The sequence below is a fragment of the Ruditapes philippinarum genome, unplaced genomic scaffold (assembly GCF_026571515.1).
Source record: "Ruditapes philippinarum isolate M1 unplaced genomic scaffold, ASM2657151v2 ctg10361_1_1_1_1, whole genome shotgun sequence".
NCBI lineage: Eukaryota > Metazoa > Mollusca > Bivalvia > Venerida > Veneridae > Ruditapes > Ruditapes philippinarum.
This window is the reverse complement of record NW_026860421.1, coordinates 23,953-47,704: the sequence shown is the minus strand read 5'-3', so window position 1 is coordinate 47,704 and position 23,752 is coordinate 23,953. Positions and strand designations below refer to the sequence as shown.

The 23,752-nt window shown below is 31.0% G+C and overlaps 1 protein-coding gene across 1 annotated transcript; it reads left to right on the top strand.

Moving 5' to 3' along the window:
* The first annotated feature begins 16,156 nt into the window (after positions 1–16,156).
* LOC132760008 (uncharacterized) lies at positions 16,157–23,503 on the top strand. The gene is made up of 4 exons (XM_060751893.1): positions 16,157–16,369; positions 21,814–22,155; positions 22,652–22,971; positions 23,233–23,503. The coding sequence occupies exons 1-3, from the start codon at positions 16,309–16,311 to the stop codon at positions 22,951–22,953; spliced, it is 705 nt and encodes a 234-aa protein (XP_060607876.1). The 5' UTR covers positions 16,157–16,308; the 3' UTR covers positions 22,954–22,971; positions 23,233–23,503.
* The last annotated feature ends 249 nt before the right edge of the window (positions 23,504–23,752 follow it).

The following is a 23,752-nucleotide window of genomic DNA, read 5'->3' as shown; positions in this document are numbered from 1 at the left end:
CAGTTTTAGTTTTACTTTTTTCTGAATTTCTCATAAATATCTTATTTTGTTTCTATCCGCAGTGCTTTTCGTTTTCTGCCAATAATGCACTTAATGAAGAACGTGAATTGTATGAATCTTAAAGGACTTACTTAGTGAAACTTATTGAAGGAATTATTTAAGATTAAAATGCCAATTTATATTATATATTTATGCGGTTTACAAATTTATAAAAACTGTGGCCGCTGCTCTAACTCACAGTTTTAACATAAAAGAACGCTTGTGTTGTATGTTTTTCAATCACTTTAGAATATCAAGAAAATAAAAGTATTACAATGCAAGCTAAAACATTTTTCGATATATCTATAACATTACGAATTTTTGTTTTAAAGGTATGACATTACAAGAAGTAAAGCTTGAACCATAAATTATTGATGTGATGAACAATTCAAACGTAACATTGACATGCACAACACAATCTTCAGTATCTAGTTGGACAAATTCTGATAGCCACGCTATATGGCCATTTATATTTCTTAGCGATGGACAATGCGTTGTGTCTTGGTTTCACAATATGTTCTTTATTATACTCATGGATTTGCCATGGAAATGGAAGTTTGTCGTTAACGATACTAAAAGTAAACGAAACACATCATTATCAATTTGGGATGTGCAGGAATATTGACTCCAATCTCATTAGTAATTCAGTAGTTGTAAACATTCAAGGTATACTTTTTTGGCATTTGCGAAGGCATTTTTCGGTTTCAAAAAGTTTAAATATTATTTGGTTTATAAGCTCGCATATGCTTGCCTGTTTATCATTTTATTGGGGCTTTGAACAAGAATTATTATCTTATAATTGGACACATTAGAATTTCGTCATTTCATATACTTACTTAACACATTTTAAGATGAACGAGTCTCATTACTTTATCAGAACGGAGTTCATAGCTGAAATACATTTTTTATGTTACATACAAAGACTTGTTTGATATACGCTTGCCGATTAAATTAAATGTATTAACATGCGGACATGTCATTATCATTGAGTAAAAGCAAAAGACGACAATTTCCCCTGGAATGGCCGATTAAACAATGGCTTTCTGTGTTGTTTTGTCTTTAAGAAGCTATTAAGAAGTATTTACAAATTGATAACCTAGGAACAGTTGTATAAGTAAGCAGGTTCCGTTTCTTATAAGTATGTTAAACTACTCATTGGAAAGATATTTGGAATCTTCCAATATTGAGCTGCCAGAAATACGAATCTCAAATTACACCCTTAACATGCTTAAAATATAATTAAAACAAGGTTGTGTTGTACAACTACATTTTCCTGACAAATATTGTCATTTCCCATTGGCTCATTTGAAGCCCCAAGCTTAATTCCGCGTTACCACAATATATTGGGATGTTAAGGGGCTCTGACAGTGTGTTCATCGGAAATACATTGACATTTTGCAGACTTTAAGTTGTTAAAGACACTGTAAATGGTCATTTTAGCTCATTCTCTCGCAATTTCTCGTATTCGGATTTTTAAATCAATTAGGCCGTGACTCAACCGAAACTCGTTTTTATAACGTATAAGACAAGAAATTGTGAAATAATTTGCAAAGAGTTTACTGTGCCGGACTTGACAAAAAAGTGTTCCGATTTCTCTGCCTGCTTTGGCTGTCTTGCTAACTTCAAACAGCAAATGAATTCCGATGAACTATAGTTAAAACTACTCAAGCATATAATGTTTCTCAGTATGGGGAACATTTTGATAGGATTTTTTAAAGCTACTTTATATTGTTGTTTATTTAGCATTAAACATAATCATAACAAGTTGCTTGATGATTTATTTATTTTAAGAATGAAAAACTGATTTCGTGGTGATTTTTTTCTTAAGTTGAAAGCTAAATAGAAATGATCATTTATTAGTCCCAATTAACCAGAAGGGGACTTTAGACTAATCCTTTATCCGCCTGTCTATCCGTTCGTCTATCCGTCAACAATACCCGATCCCGTGATAACGCAAAAGTACAAAAAACATTTTAATGAAACTTATGAATGTGTAGACGGCAGTCAGGAAATACTGCACGTCTTTTTGTTTTCTTCCTAGTATGTTAACAAAGTTGGTTGCGAGGGCAACACATAGACTTAAAGTATGGCAAATATAAAACACAATCTTGACCCCGTGATAACGTCAAAAGTAATGAAAATATTTTTATGAAACTTGCCGTCTCGAAAATATGCATTTTTTCTTCCTATGTTGAAAAATTCGTTTGCTATAGAAACACAATATTTTTTTGTGAAAACTTAAACTATTAAGAATATTTTTATCAAACTTAAAGATAAGGTTAGCTGACAGTATTGAAATTATACAGGTCAAGGGACACAACTCTAGCACTATCATTAGTATATTTACACCATTGAACTTATAATGTTCATGAATTTGATTTTGTTTGTATAACTTTTTTATATTTTAATGTATCTACTTCAAATTTTAAATATATGTTTCTTATCATCACCCAAATTATGTTGCAAGGTTCAAAGTTTTAGCACCTATATAATAAGAACTATCATCCTTGGACTTAAAATTTTCATGAAAACAAATGTTGTTCGTTTTCTATTACTTTTTTTCTTCCTTAAGGTATCTACTTAAAGCTTCAATTATACGTATGTTCCTTATCATCACTCATGTGTGAGAAGATTAAATACTCTAGCTTGACTTTTTCCAGAATTATTCCCCCTTGACCGCGTAGATTTCATTCTAGAAATCATGTTTTTCTTCAGTTCTTACAGGATTTACTTCAAACTTCAACTTTCCACATCATGATAATATGACATGGTTTATAAATATACCGTAAAAGAAATCTCCTCTATTATTTTTTAATTTTCTTATTTTATTCTATATCTGTAATTTCTTCATGGAATTACTTCAAATTTCAAATGTGTTTCTATGATAACTTTCATTCTGAATTTGGAATTTAATTGAAAATTGTTTAATATTGTTTTGTGTTTTCTTCTTTGTTACAGTACTATGAATGATATATTTTTAAGAAATAATATCAGTCTTAGCGGTGTTTATCGGCTATTTAACACCGGTTTGGAGTTTTGATGCGTAGGAATTGACCACGAAGGCCATAGGACTGAGTGGTTAATTTTTTGTACATCAAAACGACAAAGCCGGTGTTAAATAGCCGACAAACACGCTTAGAACGATATTATTTGGATTATAACAGGATAAAATAAGGAAGATCACTTATCGTCAAATGTTATTTTTTATCAAGAAGAAATAACGTCCAGTGCCGATTTTCGTATAACGCTGTTCGATGTCGCACCCTACTGTTGCTAAGATATAGGAATTTGCCAGAATCCCTTTTAATTTAATAATTAAGTTCGCATAAACAATTAATAACACACAGATCCGAATGAAATTTCTGTAAATGTCCGTTAGAATTTACGTATAACGCTTAGTTAATAAAAAAGAGTGGGGCAGTCTTTTTAAGTTTTTGCAGATTTATAATTTTATCCTATAGTAAACATTTTCCAATATCAACTGTTTGTCAAACACCATTTTGACAGTCAATCTTTTGAAATATAAAGTCAATTCAGCTCAACTTGACTATGAAAATATGAGCATAATGTCACTTTAAACAAATGAAATAATAAACAAAACGTTATTTTAAAAGAAAAAAAATACCTCTTAGAATGGATTGTATACTTATTTTATAATGCAGGTTTTAGAATAAATTCGCATGGAAGCTGTCATTTATTATTGTTTGGATAATTATTAAAATTATTCAATAATTTTCAAAAAACGTTTTTTTCTATTGGCAAAAGGCGCGAAAACAATATGTTCTCTATGTAATATGATGTCCTTTGTGACAAAACAGAGGAAACTGAATACTATAGATCAATCATTCGCACTTAATAGTTTGGTTGAAACTCCAGAAACACATGAAAATCTGTGTTAACAATCAGCTTATTAACAACTTATTTGCGTAGATTCTAGACAACTAGAAAATTATCCAACTGGAAAAAAAAATGTTTGGTTCATATCGTGCAAAAATACTGAATACTTTGACAAGTATCAACGTCTAAGGTATTGGTTTCTTGGGATATTCACATGTGCCTGTCATCGTGAAATGATCTTTAAATTTAGATGTTCACTTCAATACCATGTACTAGCTGTATTATAAACGTCTATCACTATTCAATTATATTTAAAATCAAATTTACAGGTAAACGTCATTTAGTTGAAAACATGTAAAATTATTAAAATATTTACATAGCAAATTCAAGAAATAGAAAGAATATTATAATTTCAAATATGCATATAATACACCTAACGTTTGTATGTGCCATTTCACTTACAGAGATTTCAAGTACAAACATAATTGACAAAAGTTGCATGATAAAAACATTGCCTATTTTAAAAATTGTCAAGCAGAAAGAAAAATAATCTTAACGTTTTTTTTTTTTTAATGATTTGACCAAAGATAAGTGTTTTTTTTTTTTTTTTTAGTTTACAATATCATTGAATTTATTCTGTATATTCATATAATAGAAATATTTTTGTTAATTTCTCAAAATGGCAACCTCCAAAAACTACAAAGTATTACCTAAATACACGTTTGTTTCAATGACTGCTGTTTTAAAGTTGTCTTCCATTTTTTTTAATTTGTCTGCCAATATCACAAAAATGATTCAGCACGAAATATAGTTTATAAAGATTAGAACTTTAAACAGTTTTTAAAAATCACGTATTGACATAGTTATTTTGCATGTTTATCATTGGTTGTGTTTTGTTTACTTGTAAACTGTTTTGCGTTATGATAACTATCAAGGTTACAAACAATGATCATTAAGAATGAAAATAGTTAAACAATATTATCATACATATTTACAATTTTTCAAAACATAATAATAAGTGCATAGTAAAGTTATATAGCATTGAACATTAGTCATACCACGATATGGAAGCGATATCAACAATAATTCATATAATTATTTATCCGAGAAAAAGTTTTGCGTTTTATTGACTAAGTATTTCTTTCAAAACATTAACATTAATTTATCTCTCACCAACATGTGATCTAAAATGAAATGATGTGTAGATCGGAGCGTTAAAGACCACTGTAATACACATAAAAAACTTCAATATCTCTGTCTTTCAATTTTAAAGCAAGTTTTTGTATACATCAAATAAATAAAAGGGTAACTAAAACACAATTCATTCATGCCTAGCGCAAACTTATTGTAAAGTACACACATGGTATGCCAATATCACACTCGTAGGACACTTCTATTAAAAAAATATACCTTCTTCTGTGTAGAGAGGAGGACAATTTTAAATCATTTTAAGAATATAAAACATGCACGTGTTTAAAAAAAAATATATTTAATGTAACATGAAGGCAAAGGCTATTGGCAGCTGACAATGCTGGAATGTCACTAACTGATCTTAACAGTGTCGGTAATAGTAAAAAAATGCAGAATCAATGTTTAAGTTACACACTCCAGTTAAATTGCAGCAATGTTTCAAAATATACCAGGCTCACAATTAAAGAGGAAACAAAATATGCCTTTAAAAAATAATTATGCAATCTGGTTAAAAGGGTAATCTTTACGAGATACTTCCATTAACGTCTCAGAGAAGCATGCCTTCAGATTCATGCTATTTTCATGAAATGTTTGAAAACACAATTATCCTTAAATTTAAAAATCTACGTTTAAATTGAGTGTACATGTAAAAGATGTGAGTTTTCTAGGAAAATGAAATGCGTGGCACAAAAACATGATCTTGTGATAGGGGAAGTCATCAACGTGTCTTGCAAAATATTTTAAGTAAAATTACCCTCCTTTTCACTGGAATTTTCTTCTCACCTCGGGACTGACAGATACTTTTTATTAAATTCAAATATCCAAATCTCAAATTATTCAAGAGCCTTATCAAATGTTTTATCGTCTGCTTACCAGCGAATACATATATCATTTTCACTGCATAAAAATATTATATTAGAGCTTTGTGTTATTTAGAGTCACATATCAATCCTCAAGTGTGTAGCGTATTGACTACATGTACATACATACCCTTAAGTGTCCCCATAAATAGAGACGAGGACGTATACCGTAACTTCATCAATTCAAACGCTTTTCAAACTAGCTTATTAAAAAAAAGATTTATGATACTATGAAAGGAGAGTTTTAAAAAAAAGCGATTAATGAGTCCAATTTTATCTTACTGATTGTGTTTCGTAATTAACATGACAATTTCAAATGAAGGTAAGTAAAAAAAAAAGAAATGTGACTTTAGAATTCTATAAACGTTTGTATAAATATAACCTTTAAAATGAATCTTGTTTTCTTAATCTTTTCTGTATGCAAGAAAAGTATTAATTGTTTTATGTCACACACTAACTATATTTTACATCAAGAAGGAATGTTTAACATCGATAACCTTAGATTTTATTTTGGAACACGATTGAATGTGTAATACGGGTCACCTTAACAGAAAGTCATGTTCTGTTAATATCAGACCTGGGGATGATTACAATGATCAGTAATTGATTTAATTACAATTACTTTCAGATTTTATTGTAATTGATTATAATTGATTACTCAGACTTTTCTCTGTAATCAATTAAATTACAATTACTTTAAGAGAGTAATTGATTGATAATTGATTACATTTAATGTAAAGTAGAATCCCTAAAGGCCACCCCTAAATTAAGACCACCCCCATAATAAGACTATTTTTCACAAGGTTCTTTATGGCAATGGTTCCATGATCCAGAATTAAGAACAAACGCTTATTCACTTTTAAGACCCCCTGATTCAGTCCAAATTCTTTGCTTTATTCTTAATTTGACCCAACTATTGAGACCACTGATATTAAAGTCAACACCTATCTAGATCTTAAATTTGTTATTATGATCTGCTTGAATGCTTTGCATGAGACTGAATTTCACAAGGTGTGAAAAACTGTTGTTATTGGGTTATTGTATGAAATAAGGTGAGAAGGTAAATTTTAGAGTGGTTTAATGTTGCTTTCAGCACACTTTTGTGAAGAATTAATTTTTATTTGATAGGTGATTTATGTAAATCATATAAATGATATTGAAATCTGACCAAAGAGAACTTAATGTTAAAAATCTTCAGAAATATGTTTTCCTCTCATCAGATATAAAAGCATACCTTTATAGTGTCTTTTATATTGTATTTGTAGATTAAGATACATACTGTTTTTTTCCCCATACAAAATGACTAAAACAGACCATGGTCATAAAGCATGCAAGCAATTATGATAATAACAATTAAGACCACTTTGGATCCTGAATCAAGGGCTTCTTCTGTATAAATTTAAAAAAGGTTAAACTGTATCATGTAAAATAAAGACATCCTTTGAATTAATATAGTTTCCTGTTAAATCTGAAACTAATCAATGTTAATAATGAAATAAATCATAAATTTCTGTTTCGTATTATGTATCTATCATATATCATAATGAAGGTCTGTCCGCCCTTTCAGGCACTAAGAGCAAGAACCCCGGACATTTCGCCAAATTGTAATCATAATTACTGACTGAATTTTAGCTGTAATTGATTAATTACAATTAAATTAATCATTTTTGGGCAAGGTAATCAATTACATGATGATAACAGTGTAATCATGTAATAAATTAAAAAATCAATGATTACAAATAATGATTACCCCAGGTCTGGTTAATATGAACGAATTTTTTTTATCACGTATATATAGCAAACCGTCATTTTGTAAGATCGTTTAAAGAAGTTTTTATTGTTACTGTTAATATGTAGATCAATATTATTAGTAGTGTTCACATGGTTACATAATTATCATCATTCAACATACAAAACATCTAAAGATCTTTAATCTCAAGCAATGGCAAACCGTTTTCAGTAAGCAACTACTTTTTTATACATACGTAGCCCTTATTCCGTCATAATGAATTAGTTTTCCCGTTGCATTTAAAATATTTCAAACACTGCTGTTTCATTTGCCTGATTCTTAGACGATTTTGAATTACAAATAATCCGAAATAAAAACTCATGGGTAAATTTATGAGAGATATATACATACCATGTGTTTTATACCCAAGTTATATAACATTCTATTATTTCTCGCGTAAGCTTTTTACTAGTAGCCTAATGTGAAGTCACTTGGTGTTATTTTGATCCATCATCCTGGAAATTAATCCGCCGGTTAATAGTTTGTGTAGTAATCAAAGGGACGAGCAATTCATATAGGCTTGAGAATTCGTAATGTTTTAGTTCTCTCCCCTGGCAACTCTTCTCACGTAAGCATTTTACTATTACATTAAAATGTTTCAGTATTTTAAAATGTTGGCCCGGTATAATAGAAAGTAACAAATGTTTCGTTTTGTCTCGGAGGCTATTTCAGGTATTGCGTTGCACCATTACCCTGAGAGACATGTGCTGTGTTCATAATATTCGTATCTTTTTACCATTATATCTGAATGATTATATGATCATGTTATGTGCTACCATTTCTATTACAGTTCAGTCTTTTGTTTTTCAGATGTTTACACAAAATAGTACTGGTGTAAGAATTTGATGGATAATTAATGACAATAACATTTGCTTTTTTGACATATATTTGTGCATTGTGCTTCCAACAAATAGCAAATTCAACTTCAGCTGTTATAAGACTTTTAACGACGCAGTACTTACTTTGCAAATATCAACCATTTCAAGGGAAGATCATAATATGTCCTTTATTTGTTTGATACTTCCTTGAATTGCGTACAGAGAAAAGAGACAACACTCTATATTAAATATACGCGGTAGAATTTATTTGAATTGTTATTTTTCATCACTAACAAAATACGTATAGCATATATAATGACTTTCTTATTATTAAACAATAAAGAAGCAAATGCATAAAATACATGTAATAATTTAAAGTTATATATTATCACCAGTCACCAAGACAACTTCCTGTATGCATTTCAATCTGAAAACAATTTGTTTTATAATAGCCATACACTTAAAGTTATGATTTATTGTTGCTGCGCAATGGCGTTGCCTTAAATTGTTTTAGAAGGCGACATGTTTACAGTGCTACACTTTAATAAGTCAAATAGAGATGCATTTGACCACGATACTAAGGAATATGAACAACTGGCATTTAAGTATAAAATTGTTGATGGTATCAAGTTTAAATTTAGAAAAAAACTGATAGGTGTTCAGAAAAAGTAGTGCATAGATTTGCATTATGTTTAAGGTACTGTTAAACCGTAAACCAATATAAACCATTAAATGACATTGCGAAGATGTACATTGTCGGAACATCATAACTCTCTCCTTTTGCATGATGAATTGAAAACGTAGTTCATAAATTGCAATCCGTTGTATTGAATATTTTACTTTATTATACAGCATTTTGATTATTTGCCATTGTGTAGGATAGTTGTCATAAAAAACAAACCTTTGAAATTCTCCCTTTATTGCAAACCAGGAAGTTTGTGAACAGTATACTAATCTTAATTTTATTTTTACAACACCATGGCCAAGACGTAGTGTTTAAACCCATTGAAAGGAAGTATTTCAAATGGATTCATATTTCAATAATTGGTTATGTTTTGTGATTAACATGGCAGTTTTAAATCAAGGTAAAACCAAAAACGTTTTTGTAGTAAAATGTGAAATGTAGATATAACCTATTTAATACGTTTACACTATCTTACATATATATTGGTAAAACTAAATTAAATGTAAATATTCAATGTCATTGATTTACCTTGCGTTCGTTATACCTTTACAATGACAAAGGGTCGTATAGCATTTGTGACCTAAACGGAGGTCATGCATCTATCATTTTAATGTCAATGTAGTCCTTTATAGTCCGCATCATATATTTCCAATTGTATTTTGATAATCGTTTGCAGCAATTAATCGAACAAGAACTACTTTTTTTCAACATATAAATATATAAACATAGTATTATAGTAAAATCTAATAATTACATGTACGGTTTATTTGTGTTGTCAATGAGAAGAAAAATACATTTTCTTCTCAATTATTCTACTTTGATTAACGTTGCATACAATATAAGTCAACATATAATTGAAACTCAGCAATATGCGCAATCAAGAAACAATGTGATCAATTCTGATCGCTTCTGATCACATAAGCATACAAAATAATTGAATATTAAATCTTTTAGTACATTTATTTAATAAATAGCACTATGTTCGTTGAAAACTTACATTAAACACAAGTTGCTCCTATCTTTAAATTTCAACATGATAAACTTAATGATAACCTAAACAATTCATACGATCGTTTCTTTATTTTGTACGCTTAGAATTACAATCATATTTCATTCATTAAAAGTTGATACACACAAGCATATAAAATAAACTCGCTAATTCAGTTCCAATTAATATTCTAGAATATGTCGTACTATGTTGTGTAGCACATATGTTTTAATTTTTAATGTAAACTGAATTTATTGCCGATGTTTAATTATTATAGGTTTGAGTCGTTTTTGACATTATTATGTTTTGTTGTTCATGACTTACAATCCCTATCAATAGATCCCATGATTATACCAAACGTAATGTATGACTTTGAATGAAGCAGCGTTTTAACAATGAACCAGGGTTAAGAATGGCATTGGAACGGAAAAATGGGAGCAATATTTGCTTATTTGCAAAATATGATTGTATTGTTCTCATAATAAAACAAACCAAGTGCACTTGTGAAAAAAAAATTATGTACGAAACAACCCTTTCTGTACATATATCAAATATTTTAAGTGCTGATCACAATACTACCTGGTTTTGTGCACTTACTTTTATGTCCGAATGTCTCAGTCAAAATGCATATTTGTTCACCAAAGGTACGTATAAGATAAGATGTCTAATTCGAATATTTATACATAATCTTTATCGGTCATTTTATAAGAAAAATAAAATGATAATATCCTGAGATAATAAATTTCTTATCTGGAAATGCTGTTTATATTTTTGTTAAGTAAATATGGCTTATAAAACATGAGATACTATATGAGCAATTCAGCACATACACATCCATTACTTCATTTCAAACTGTAACTATTGTTGTTGGATAAGGCAACACTAAATTCAAATCGCTTCATAATGATAATTATGAAATGCATTAAATAAGCTGAAACAAATATATCACTGATACATGTATATTATTAAAAAAATATGTGTTTCTTTAACTGACAATTAACGCTAAGCAAAGCTTTGTCTCAGCTGCAAAAGACCATAGGATCAAGAACATTATGTATCCTTCAAAACTTTAAATTACTATTGAAAATATTTGTTATGATGTTTATGCAAATAAGGTTATCAATAAATTCATTAAGATTTCCTAAAAATACATTAACACAAAATGTCACATGTAAGTCTCAATTAAACTGAGCATGCACTGTTTCCAATTTTTGCTGTTTGGTATGTTCTTTGATTGAACTATAAATGAGTGATTCTTGGGCAGTTTTCTATAAAAATGCCCAACTGGTTCCTGTCTGCTGAACAAACTGGCTGCCTAAAATAAAATAATAATAATAATAATAATAAACATACACAACCTTTCCTCCTTAACCATTATGCTGACTTGTATGTAACTATACATACATGGTCGTTTCATTGTTACAAATTGCTGAAAGAGTTCCGGTCTGTAGATCAATATTTCCCCAAGAGTTAAAATAGAAAACCTTTAAAAATTATATTTACCATTTAAAAGAAGTGTAAGTATACTTTGAAAGGTAGAGTCCATTACGTTATAATAATACGAAATTTGTCATCTCAATACATTTAGTCCTTATATAACCAATCCCTGCACACTAAAATTTGAAAAATGACGTTTCTACCAATGTCTATGTAATGCAATCTTATTTATTTAAACCAATAATTCAAGTGAGCGATTAAGGGCCATTATGGCAATTTGTATGGTAAATGATAAAAAGATTGTGAGTTAAAAATTACCCTCATTATACTGAAGTTCATGTTATTGCGCAAATTGAAAAAAAACATAATTATTTATTACTATAAACATGTATTATTCATTAATTAAGAGCAATTGATTGACATTCAAAATGCTGCAAGAAAGATTAAAAAAGAAAAAAAAATGGTGATTATTTTCTTGAAGTAGAAGTTTACAATTTGAAAAGGTGCAATTTGCAAAGCATCAAAATTTCACAATATGAAGTAATACGAAGTTAATTAGAGACAGATGTTTGGTCGCATTTTTGTTATCATTTAGTTACCACTTACATGTATGTATATATATTTTTTGTAACCAAGTTAGACTTATGAATCCATCACAATAAAATACAAACTTAACAGGTATTCAAACTCAACCAGACCATAATTCAAAACCCTTAGACATTTAATTGAATGTGCATGTTTTGTGACTATGATTCAAGACTTGTATCGAATATTTTTTACATAAGGAAATGCATGCGTTTCTCCTTTTTCTCTCTAATTCATATCAATATCTAAACCAACTTAAACATATAGCGTTGAACGTTTATAGAACACACTCATTCAAACCGAGCCTGCAATTTTCATATACTCGTATTTAGCATGTTTTGATTGTATTTTATTGATCTCCTTTTCCTTATTTCTTTAATTATTTATAGCGAAATGACTAATTTATTTATTGTCATTTATTATTCTACATGTGTGAATTCAAAGAATGACTTTAAACACAATTTAAATGAAACTGTTATATAAAATAGGAGAAACTGTTATAATATAGAAAAGCTGTAACTGAATAGAATCAATTTGTTTAATGTTGTTTTTATTTGTTTGGGTCGTCAGACCAAACAAATAATTGTAGCGAAATTTCAGACCCTGATGTTCTTATTTGCAAATGCCGAAAGAAGTCAAACTCCTCGAAGCGGTTACTTCCCTTCATATGTACATTAACGTCGAAAAATTAAGGGGAGATCACTGCGTTAAGATTGTCAAATAACAGTCGCATTAATTTTCGTAACGAAAAAAATAGTTCCCGATTGGTCGAAGATTTCTAATATTGTGTTATTCTTATAGATATACATGCTTACATTCAACTCCATGAATATCTACTTCAGTGTTTAACAACAGGTTAACCGTGAACAAAATATATCGAAATAAATAAGGGTTACAAACTCTAATTAAGAATAATATGGTATTTTTCAGGCTGTTATATTATAGCTCTCACTTGTTTTAGAAGCGAGAGGTCCGGACTTCGGATCCCAGTTCAGGCAAATGTTTTTTGTGTTTTTTTGTGTTTTTTTCTTTTTTAATTGATAAAGCCAAATAAACATTGAATTGAATATCAATGTTGCAATAAGACTTATAGCCAATTTACTTTAGTTATAACACTGGAAATAAAATTTGGTGACACTTTAGAAACAAATATTGGTTTATAATATCACAACCTTCACCTTTCTGACATTCTGAGACCCAAACAAATTCAGCGCCTTCTGTGCTTTGATTTATGTTCTTTGCTTTGTCTTGTTGTTCATTTTTCTATTTCTTCTGACAGGTTATAATAAACCTGATATATGAGATTTTTAAAAAGCGAGATTTTACACAATGTCATAATTACTGATCCGTTTGTGTCTGAAAACGAAAGAAGGCATCATTGTAAAATGAGAGTATTTTTGGAAGTTGAAATCGAACGTCAACTGTTTAGAGTTTTGATTCACTGCGGTGTCCTGTTAGTGCCGTCGCGACACACACAACTCTCGAAGCAACGTAAATATAAAAATACGATCATGGTGACAAGTCATTATAAAGAAACAAGTGTTTGAAAGTTGAAGATACGATGGTGATTAATCGAAATAACGAATCACGATGGTGAAAACATAGCTACGTCATACATCATCGTACGATCGACTTTTTTACAATCATGGTTCCGTTATTTTAAGTTATTTGTGTCGCAATGGCCCGAACTGGAAACCGTATTTAGTTTGTGTTCTATTATGTTCTTTGCAAATATATTAATGATTTTTTTTTATTTGTTTACATCAATTCCAGTATAAAACCGAGGTTATTCTTTAAAAAAATGATGTGTGTTTAACGGTCTTACTAAATGCACAGTTACACACAATTTAGTGTAGGAAGCAGTCGGGATGAAAGTTAAGACAGTTATTAATATATGATACATCGTAAATTTGTTGCCTATTAAAGTCTTTAAAATAGAGGCTCTGTTTAAATGTTTATTATATACGGAAGAGCATTAGTGTCAGGTGTATGTTTTTATTAACTTGAAAGTTCGAGTTACTTCCTCGCAAGTTCGAGTTACATATCTCGACATTTCGACTTACTAACTCAAACTTTCGAGTAACTAACTTAATATTTCAACTTTGTACACCAACTTTTGACTTATGTACTCGAAATTTAGACTTGTTAACCCGAAATTAACGGTCCCATGTTGATATTCAGAATGATATATATGTATCATGGTAATGTCTTTATCAATATTTTACTGATAAGGTGCTAAAGATACTGTTACAATTTTAATTTCCTTCCCCCCAGTCTGTATTTAAAAGTTTGTCAGTTTCGTCAACAACTTTTAGTCCTATAATATGCTTTAAATCAATATGTTTTTATATATTCGGTTAACCGACCTGCTTACACGTATTTTTTGAAATTTTGATGAACTTGCACCAGTAGTTTATAAGGAGTAGTCCAAGTTTTGTGACGGAAGGGCAGATAAACAGACAGACAAACAAACAGACGACGGAGAAGGGATCCTATATGTCGCCACTACTCCGTAGTTTGAAGTTCCATAAGCACTCTAGATGTCAACCAAAATGGCAATCACATTCCAGTGCAGGTGAAATCTTATGCAAGAAAATTTTAATTTAATAGCTTTTAAGTAGTACATACATGTTTTTTTCAGATTTATTAAAAACAAAGAAGGCTAAAGAAGTGTTTTTTCGCAATCAAAAAGCTCTTACAATTCATAGATAGAATTTTTATTTATGACACGAAAATACCCAAACAAAATTATCTTTCGCCTAAATATGTAACAGATTTCTTTCAAAATTTTGAAAATTCTGATTCAGCATTGTTTTGAGATAATCCCCTGACAAGAATTCGTGTTGACTTATCCGTCTTAAACAGTCTAGGTAGTCATTGAAAACATACACCACAATATTTGCATGTTTTTGATGGGGTGTACAATCACATGCCTTTTGTTATCCGGCGACATTACCGGTTTATTGTAATCCAGTGGCTTACATTTACTTAAATCCGTCACTTCGATGTGGCGAATGCGAACATAAAGCGGCATTTGAGAAAAGCAGGGTTATGGAGGGATTAAGGGATGATGGAGCGGGGGTCACCTTCCGCCAGATTGATGCGGCGCTTGGTGTACACGGCACTGGCATCACCAGAGTCTTGTATAGATACCGGCTATATGGTACACCCGCAAAAAGGCATGCTGGAGGTCGGCAAACTGTCACAGCACCAGTTCAGGATCGGTTATTGGCGTCCAGGCACGTTGTGCAAGGTTTGCGACGGTACGTAGAAGGCTATAATTTGCTGTTGCGTATTGTTTATTTGTTATTCTGTTGTTTTTACCTTGTTATTTTTGCATTTATCTGCCTGAAAGGAGCTCTTTTGTTTACTAATGATATTTATTAACATTATATTGTGGTTTATTTGTGACACTGTTTAGCGTCGCGTTGTCGCTGGCGACAAAATGACAAAGCGCCTTGTCAATTTGTCGTCCTTGTTGCATTGTCGCTCGACTAAAATTGAAGGATTATCGTTTTCACACGACAAGGCGATAATGCACCGTTTTGCGCTTTGTCGTGATGTCGCGTTCGGTAGCACATGCACAGATAATACAGACAGTGCAAAATGGAAGGTAAATAAGTGATATGTATGTTGTTTACAGTTGCTGGTTTTTCCTTTGAAATAATAACATTATCACATTAATTTCAAAACAGTCCAGACATTTCAACACAAATCTTTATTGATATTACACACATCAACAGTCATCCATTAACGAGATAATAAACGTAGTTAAACATTTAATCCTGAATTGAAATATTGATGTGCACGCAGTTAATACGAACCATTTAGTAATAAATATGAATGAAATCTCACTTAATTCCCGTAATATATATTTTGATGTAATGACACATCGCTATCTGAGCGATTCTTATCAAACGTTTTACAATTTACTATGGTTTTATTTGATGCCAGTATAATTATCATTTATACGTTTGAGATGTTCCCTTGAAAGCAAATCAGGAAGTGTGTACATGTATGACATGCAATATTTGGTAATGATATGATTAAATATAAAGTATAAAATATTTCTTTTCAATATGGACTTACATTTAAATTGCTGTTTAACGGTTGTGATTTACATGACAATATCTGGTCAAGGTAATATGATCACTTTATCTTAATCGTTAATCTCAAAAGAATTTTATAGATTGCCAGTAAAGTAAATTTCGGAAAAATATCTTTTGCGCAAATGTCAATGTGGCGACTGACTGGTACCACTTCATTGTCCAGATTTCGTTTATGTTGGCTGTGTAATGTTATTCTATTTTTATATGCCCGAAAGAATTTCGGGCATATTATGTTATACCCCCTGGCGTCCGTCCGTCTGTCCGTCCGTCTGTCCGGACAAACGAGAGGATACTTGTTGGGTACCTCCAACACACGAGAGGACACTTGTTGGGTAATTCTATTCATTCCGTCAGTATTGTTGGGTACATATGTTCTCTTGTTGGGTACCTTTAAACAAAAGAAGTACCCAATAAATGACCATTCGTAGGAACGTCCGTCTGTCCGTCCGTCCGTTAGCAATTTGGTTTCCGGAGCATAATTTAGTTCCATTTGGCCCACAGTATTCAAACTTCATAGGATGATTGTCCATATTAGGTAGAAGACCCCTATTGATTTTTGGGGTCACAAGGTCAAAGGTCAAGGTCACTATGACCTTAAAATTAAAAAAAAACTTTCCGGAGCATAACTTCAGTTTCATTTGGCCCACAGTGTTCAAACTTCATAGGATGATTGTCCATATTGGATAGAAGACCCCTATTGATTTTTGGGTCACAAGGTCAAAGGTCAAGGTAACTATGACCTTAAAACTGAAAACAGTTTCCAGAGCATAACTTAATTTCCATTTGGCCCGCAGTGTTCAAACTTCATAGGATGATTGTCCATATTGGGTAGAAGACCCCTATTGATTTTGGGGTCACAAGGTCAAAGGTCAAGGTCACTATTCCCTTTAAACTGAAAACAGTTTCGGAGCATAACTTAAGTTCCATGTTGCCAACATTGTTCAAACTTCATAGGATGATTTTCCATATTGGATAGAAGACCCCTATTGATTTTGCGGTCACAAGGTCAAAAGTCATTGTCACTTTTACCTTAGAACTGAAAACAGTTTCCGGAGGATTACTTAAGTTTCATTTTGGCCCACAGTGTTTCAACTTCATAGGATGAGTGTCCATATTGCGTAAAAGACCCCTATTGATTATGGGGTCACAAGGTCAAAGGTCAAGGTCACTATGACCTTAAAACAGTTTCCGGAGCATAACTCAAGTTCCATTTGGCCCACAGTGCTCAAACTTCATAGGATGATTGTCCATATTGGGTTGAAGAACCCTATTGATTTTGGAGTCACAAGGTCAAAGGTCAAGGTCACTATTACTTAGACATTGAAAACAGTTCCTTAAGCATAACTTAAGTTCAATTTGGCCCACAATATTCAAACTTCATAGGATGATTGTCCATTTAAGATAGAAGACTCCTATTGAATTTTGGGTCACAAGGTTAAAGGTCAAGGTCACTATTATCTTAAAACTGAAATCAGTTGTCGGAACATAACTTTTGTTTCATTTGGCCCACTGTGTTCAAACTTCATAGTATGATTGTCCATATTTGGTAGAAGACACCTATTGATTTCGGGGTGACAAGGTCAAAGGTCAAGGTAACTATTACCTTAGAACTGAAAACAGTTTCCGGGGCATAACTTAAGTTCCATTTGGACCACAATATTGAAACTTCAAAGGAGGATTGTTTTGTGAAGGAGGTAATACTTTATTTAATTCCTATGTCTTACAAATGCTTCATCTTTACTAAAAAAATCTCTTTCGGGCATATAATGCTCCGCCTAGCGGTGCTCTTGTTTAAATTTGAATTTCTCAAATATAGTCTTTTGAGTATGCTATACATTTCAATGCATACATTAAATTTGTTTATCGCAAAATCCTGATAATTTTGGTTAAAATGTTGCAATTGTTGAAATGGTATCAATTTTCTTCTATCAAGTATTTGCATAGACTGCATTTTGAACTCTTGCATCTTATTATGCGATTCTTACTCAAGGATAAGGAAAATCGCAATCTGGTCAGGAGTTTTTTTCCGAAACTAAATTCAACGCCAATGTGTATTATACAAAAACCATAAAAATCAAAACGTTGATGAAAGAAATTGTATGAATATAAGTGTTAAACTATAATTGAAATCAAAATAACAACTTTCTATTCAATATTATATCTAATTTAAACTTGTAATTACATTACGGTACCACTTTTGCGACTCAGTAAAATGGTATTGCATGTATGAGAAATTTAAATAAATTAAATTATGATATTTATGCATAAAATAAAAATAATTTCTTTTCGTTTAGTGCGTAAGATGTAATTCTATTTCATCATTTTCAGCGTTAACGACTGAATTAAAGATATTGGTGTTCGGATTAATTTTCTTAGTTAGACCATTTTCTTTCATTCTAGTTAGTTTTCACAACAAAATTCGACAAAAAATGTTTTTTATTTATCAGATTTTTCAAACAAAATTGCGCCCTCAATATGGAAATACACAGGGAGATAATAAGAACGGCGAGTGCATTGTTGCAGAATAATGCACGCTTCGGGCCTTCTTTGTTTTTATAGAAAAATTTTCGATAGTATTAGAATGTATAACAAATGACGACTTTGAATTTTTCTTATTAACTCTTTTTACCAATTGATATTCTTAATAAGGCAGTTTCTTTATCTTTGACTTCTTAAACGCAATCCCCCGTGAGTTGCACTAGCTATGGTTCGGTGATAAGAGCTCATACAAACAAAATATCATATTCTTTTGTCTGACAGAAACACCGACTCTTTCCGGCTGGAAATAGATAGAGCAGTAAATAGCTGACAAAATCTTTAAATAAAACTCTTTGGAAAGCGATTGCTACTTTTTAAGTACATTTGTTGTATATAAGTTTTGTCTTTTGGCAGAACATTATACATTATGACAAAATATGTTATCGAAAAATCCTGTAGACTCCGGCAAGATTGGTAGTTGGGATAAACATTGTATGAGAATGCTTAGTCAGAAACATGGTCATTCGGCGACACAAATACAAATCATGTACACATTATATTAAGTCGTCATTTAGGTATCAAGTACAGATATACAGGTGTGTTTATATTCTCATGTTAGGCATCGCCTGGTGCCAAATATATCCTTATTGACGGCATTTAGTAAACATACTTTTATAACATCTATTCCATCTTTTTTTCCCCCGAAATCTGTCACGTAACTTAAGTATAAAAAGCAAATTAACATGGGTAACTATTCTAGCATATCTAACTTACACTCTCAATATTATATCTCAAGTGATTTAAATATTTTTTTGCCTGATAATTATCCAACACAAAGAACATTTCATTTTTAAAAAGAAATATTTGTACATTTATTTAATAAAATGTTTTCATAAATGAAATAATGAATTCCTCGTGTCTGCATAGACTTGTGGCTGAAAGAGTGACCCTCGATTGTCTCGTGAAGGCCCAGTATGCCCCAGGAATGCGTTTATTTTTATTTGTGAAAATCATTTTAATTTTGTGTTACTTTCATATTATCCTAAACAACTTACCTGAACCATCTTATTATTTTTTTTGCGTTTTGGCAGTAAATACAGTTATGGTGAATTGGTATATTGTTGAAGTCAAAATACTACCTTGTATCCATGTGCAGCTTTTACTACAAATACTATCGCATTTTACGCCTTTTTCAGGTAACAAACATTTCACATTCTCCAAAAAACATAATTTAAACATTATGGAATACATGTTTGCCTTTTCAAGACAACTAAAATTATTTCTTTCTGAGACATACTTATGTTTTTATTACACATTATTTTGTAAAGATTTAGGTTATTGTAATTTTAATACAAAATTGGTATTTTCCTCATTGTTTAAACAAGAAACAAGATCGGGATTCAGCACTGATTGATAAAAGCCCTTGCCTGAGAGAGAAAAATGCTGCTTGTGGCCCGCGGGTTTGATATTGTTTTCTAATATTGTGTACCGCTATACTTATGTCACTGCCATTGATTTGCGAAAGTTTCAAATCAAAATTTGTTTGCGTCGAAAACTGTAAAGACGTACGCAATGTATAGCTCCTCTTTAAATATCCGCTTATCTAATTTTACAGTTTTATATACAACAAACCTGCCTTGAAACATAGTTTTCACGGGTGCGAATCAAGATGTACTCCCGATATTATTATATTGAAAATTAGTGCAATATAGACTGGCGTTATTTATATGTTGTGCATGCATTTATATTAACATCAATATAAATTATATGTCAAGCTAAAATTTAATCAAAGTGGTAGAATATCACGGCCTTGTATGGATTGTTTCTAAATTCTCATTTTAAGTGTGTTCTTGCGTTTCAAGAAAACGTTTATAGTTTAGATATTATGTATTCGTCTGTACGTTATGTTTGTTAAAGCATCCGTTCAACGTTGGTGTATTAAACTTGTTATGTTGTTGTGTGTGTGCGTTTAATTAATTTTTTTTAACGATTCTGTGTTTTCTATGTAAACCGAAACGCCACTTATCTTTAATATCTCTTAAACAACTAAATGTAAAAAAGTCGACAAATACGTACCAGATAATACGTACGAATTCCGTCTGATCATTAAGCAAATGTCACACGTTCATTCGACTGCTACGATAAACGTTTGTTTTTAACGACTCATTTGCATATCAGTAACCTGTTATGACATTTTATTTGTTTTTAATGACCTTCATAACCAAAAAAAAAAAAAAAATGCAATGTGTTGTTATCAAGAAATCGAACTCAAAATGGACGGTATCATATTGTGATTTACAATTTGGGATCAATATGAAACCGAAATTACATTTGTGATAATAAATAATGATATAGAATTTAACTGATAGATACATTTGCATAACATGTCAAAAGTAGTCTTTGTGGCCGAGTGTTTCACCGACTACAAATCGCCTGCCCCTCATCGCTGTGGGGTCGAAAACTATCATGAACATTTAAGTATTTCATGTAAGGAAGCTAGTCATCAACTAACCCACGCACATTCAGCGGTTCTATTGAGGTCTTTATAAACTAGTAAGGCTAAGAGTTTCGGTTTATCTTTACGGCTTTACTACACAGTGTAGGCATGACACAAACTAAAAAAAAACAACAACAAAAGAGCAACATCCGACAACAGAAAAAAACAACAAAAAACAAACAACAACAACAGCAACAACATCTACAAATAATGATAGACATTTCATGTCAGCCAAAATTGAATTTTTTATTTGTTATTCGCAAATGTTTGTGGAGATGTATGATGTGTTTACGAAGTCAATATGAAGCAAACAGTCAATATTTATTATGAGCATTTGCGTTTAATTATTATATAAACAGATGTCCGCTTTTTAGCTTCAATCTCCGTGTACTATATGTTTTGTTATGCATATTTTTGTAACATAAAGATTATTAAGAAAATTACAATACATTTGAAAAGTTAGTGTTAAATGATACCATAGTTTATTGTCCATGATTTAGGATACGTGTCGACTGATATCATGATAACTCCAAAATATATTGATGGTACTGAGGGAAGCAACGTTTCCTTCAAATGTGTACACAATGGAACAGGGTTAAGAATGGCATGGCGACGAGATGATGATAGTATTATTTGCATGTTTGCAACACATGAGTCATGTAGTGTTCTCATTATAACACAAGAGGAAATCGCTTGCACTTGTGAAAAAGGTTATCAGAACAAAACAATTATTTCTTTACCAATACCAACTATTTCAAGAGCCGATCACACTACTTCCTGGTTTTGTACAGTTACATTTATGACAGAAATCGTCAAGCAACATGCATCTTTATTCGTCAAAGGTACTTATATTATAAAATATCTTATTCTCGAATAATTATTTATGGACTTATTGGTTTTTTTCCTAATGGAAATAAATGGAATATAACCTGACAATCAGAATGTTAACTGGAAATGCTATTTATATTTTATTTTAGTTTTCGACATGGCTTATAAACATAAAAGGCACTATTCACTACACAAATAAGAGTTTTTACTTACAATGTCTCATTTCAACTATTTATGTATAATGAGGTAAAACAAAACTAAAACTAAATTGCCTCATTATAATATTTATATGAATGCATTTTTAAATAAAAAAACCTACAACTTATCACTGTTTTCGATTCCTTTCAAAAATACTTATACTTTTAACGGACAATTTACAATAAACGAAGCTTTGGTTCAAATGCTTTTGGTCATAAGGTCGACCAAAACATGGACATATTTCAATATAGTTACACATTTCTATTTTAAGAGTAAGTTATAATAATCTTATGGTGTATCATTTAATTTAAGTTCCAGTTAAAGCATTGAATATCATGTCCATTGCGAAGTCCATACATATTTCTGGAAACAAAACCACAACGTTTACTTGCAACACTTCTTACAGCCGGCCGATACCTGAGATTCAATGGATGTTAAATGATCATAGTCATTTGCAATTATATGGAGAGCAAACAAATAAAACAAACACCAAGGGTTTGACTTCAGCGGAGAGTACACTTTATTACAAACCTAGCAGAACATACAACGGATGGACACTTTATTTGTTGTCATCAGGTCGGAAGTGCAAAAGGAAGAAATATTATCAAGTTTAATAACACTTAATGTCACATGTAAGTCTAACATATTCAATAAAACTAAGCATGCGATGTTATCTTTTTGCCGTTTTGGGCCTTCCTTGTGGATTCTATTTTTTTAAATCTATTTTACCTTCATATAGCCTGTTTTGTTTTTTCATCATCGCTCTACATTAAACTTAAACACTTTGATTTTCATTTCTGTATTTTGTTTTTTATTTGTTTTAATTTTTGTTTCAATCAATATTTTTGAGCCACTTTTTTATTAAAATTTTTAAAAGTTTTATTTTTTTTCAGATCCACCTGATTTAACACTAATGATTAATGGGTTTCCCTCAAATGGAATTTAAAATGTTATTGAAAATAGCACAGGTTCTTTAGCTTGCAAAATTACCGGAGGAAATCCAAAGCCATTTTTGACATGGACTAGATGTTTTGATAATGAAATTTATACTAGTTCTGGCAGCTCATCTACAACAGAAAGTAAGACAAAAACGTTGACTTGGCGGGCAATATCTGACACTGACAAATTATGTACTTGTCAGTCCATACAATAAGAAAGAAATGACTCTGTGTCTATTAATGTCAAAGTAATATGTAAGTTTGAACTTAACACTTGTTATTACAGAGTAGTTAAAATTTCAGCAATTATTAAAGAATTACATTAAGATGATAACATGTTCGTTGAAAATAATACGTGTTATTCATTTACAAATTTACAATATGTATGCGGATTGAATTAAGACGTATAAGCAAGGGTTTGAACATTGTATTTGCGGCTATTTATCAAATTTTATGATTTCTTATTCATTCCTAT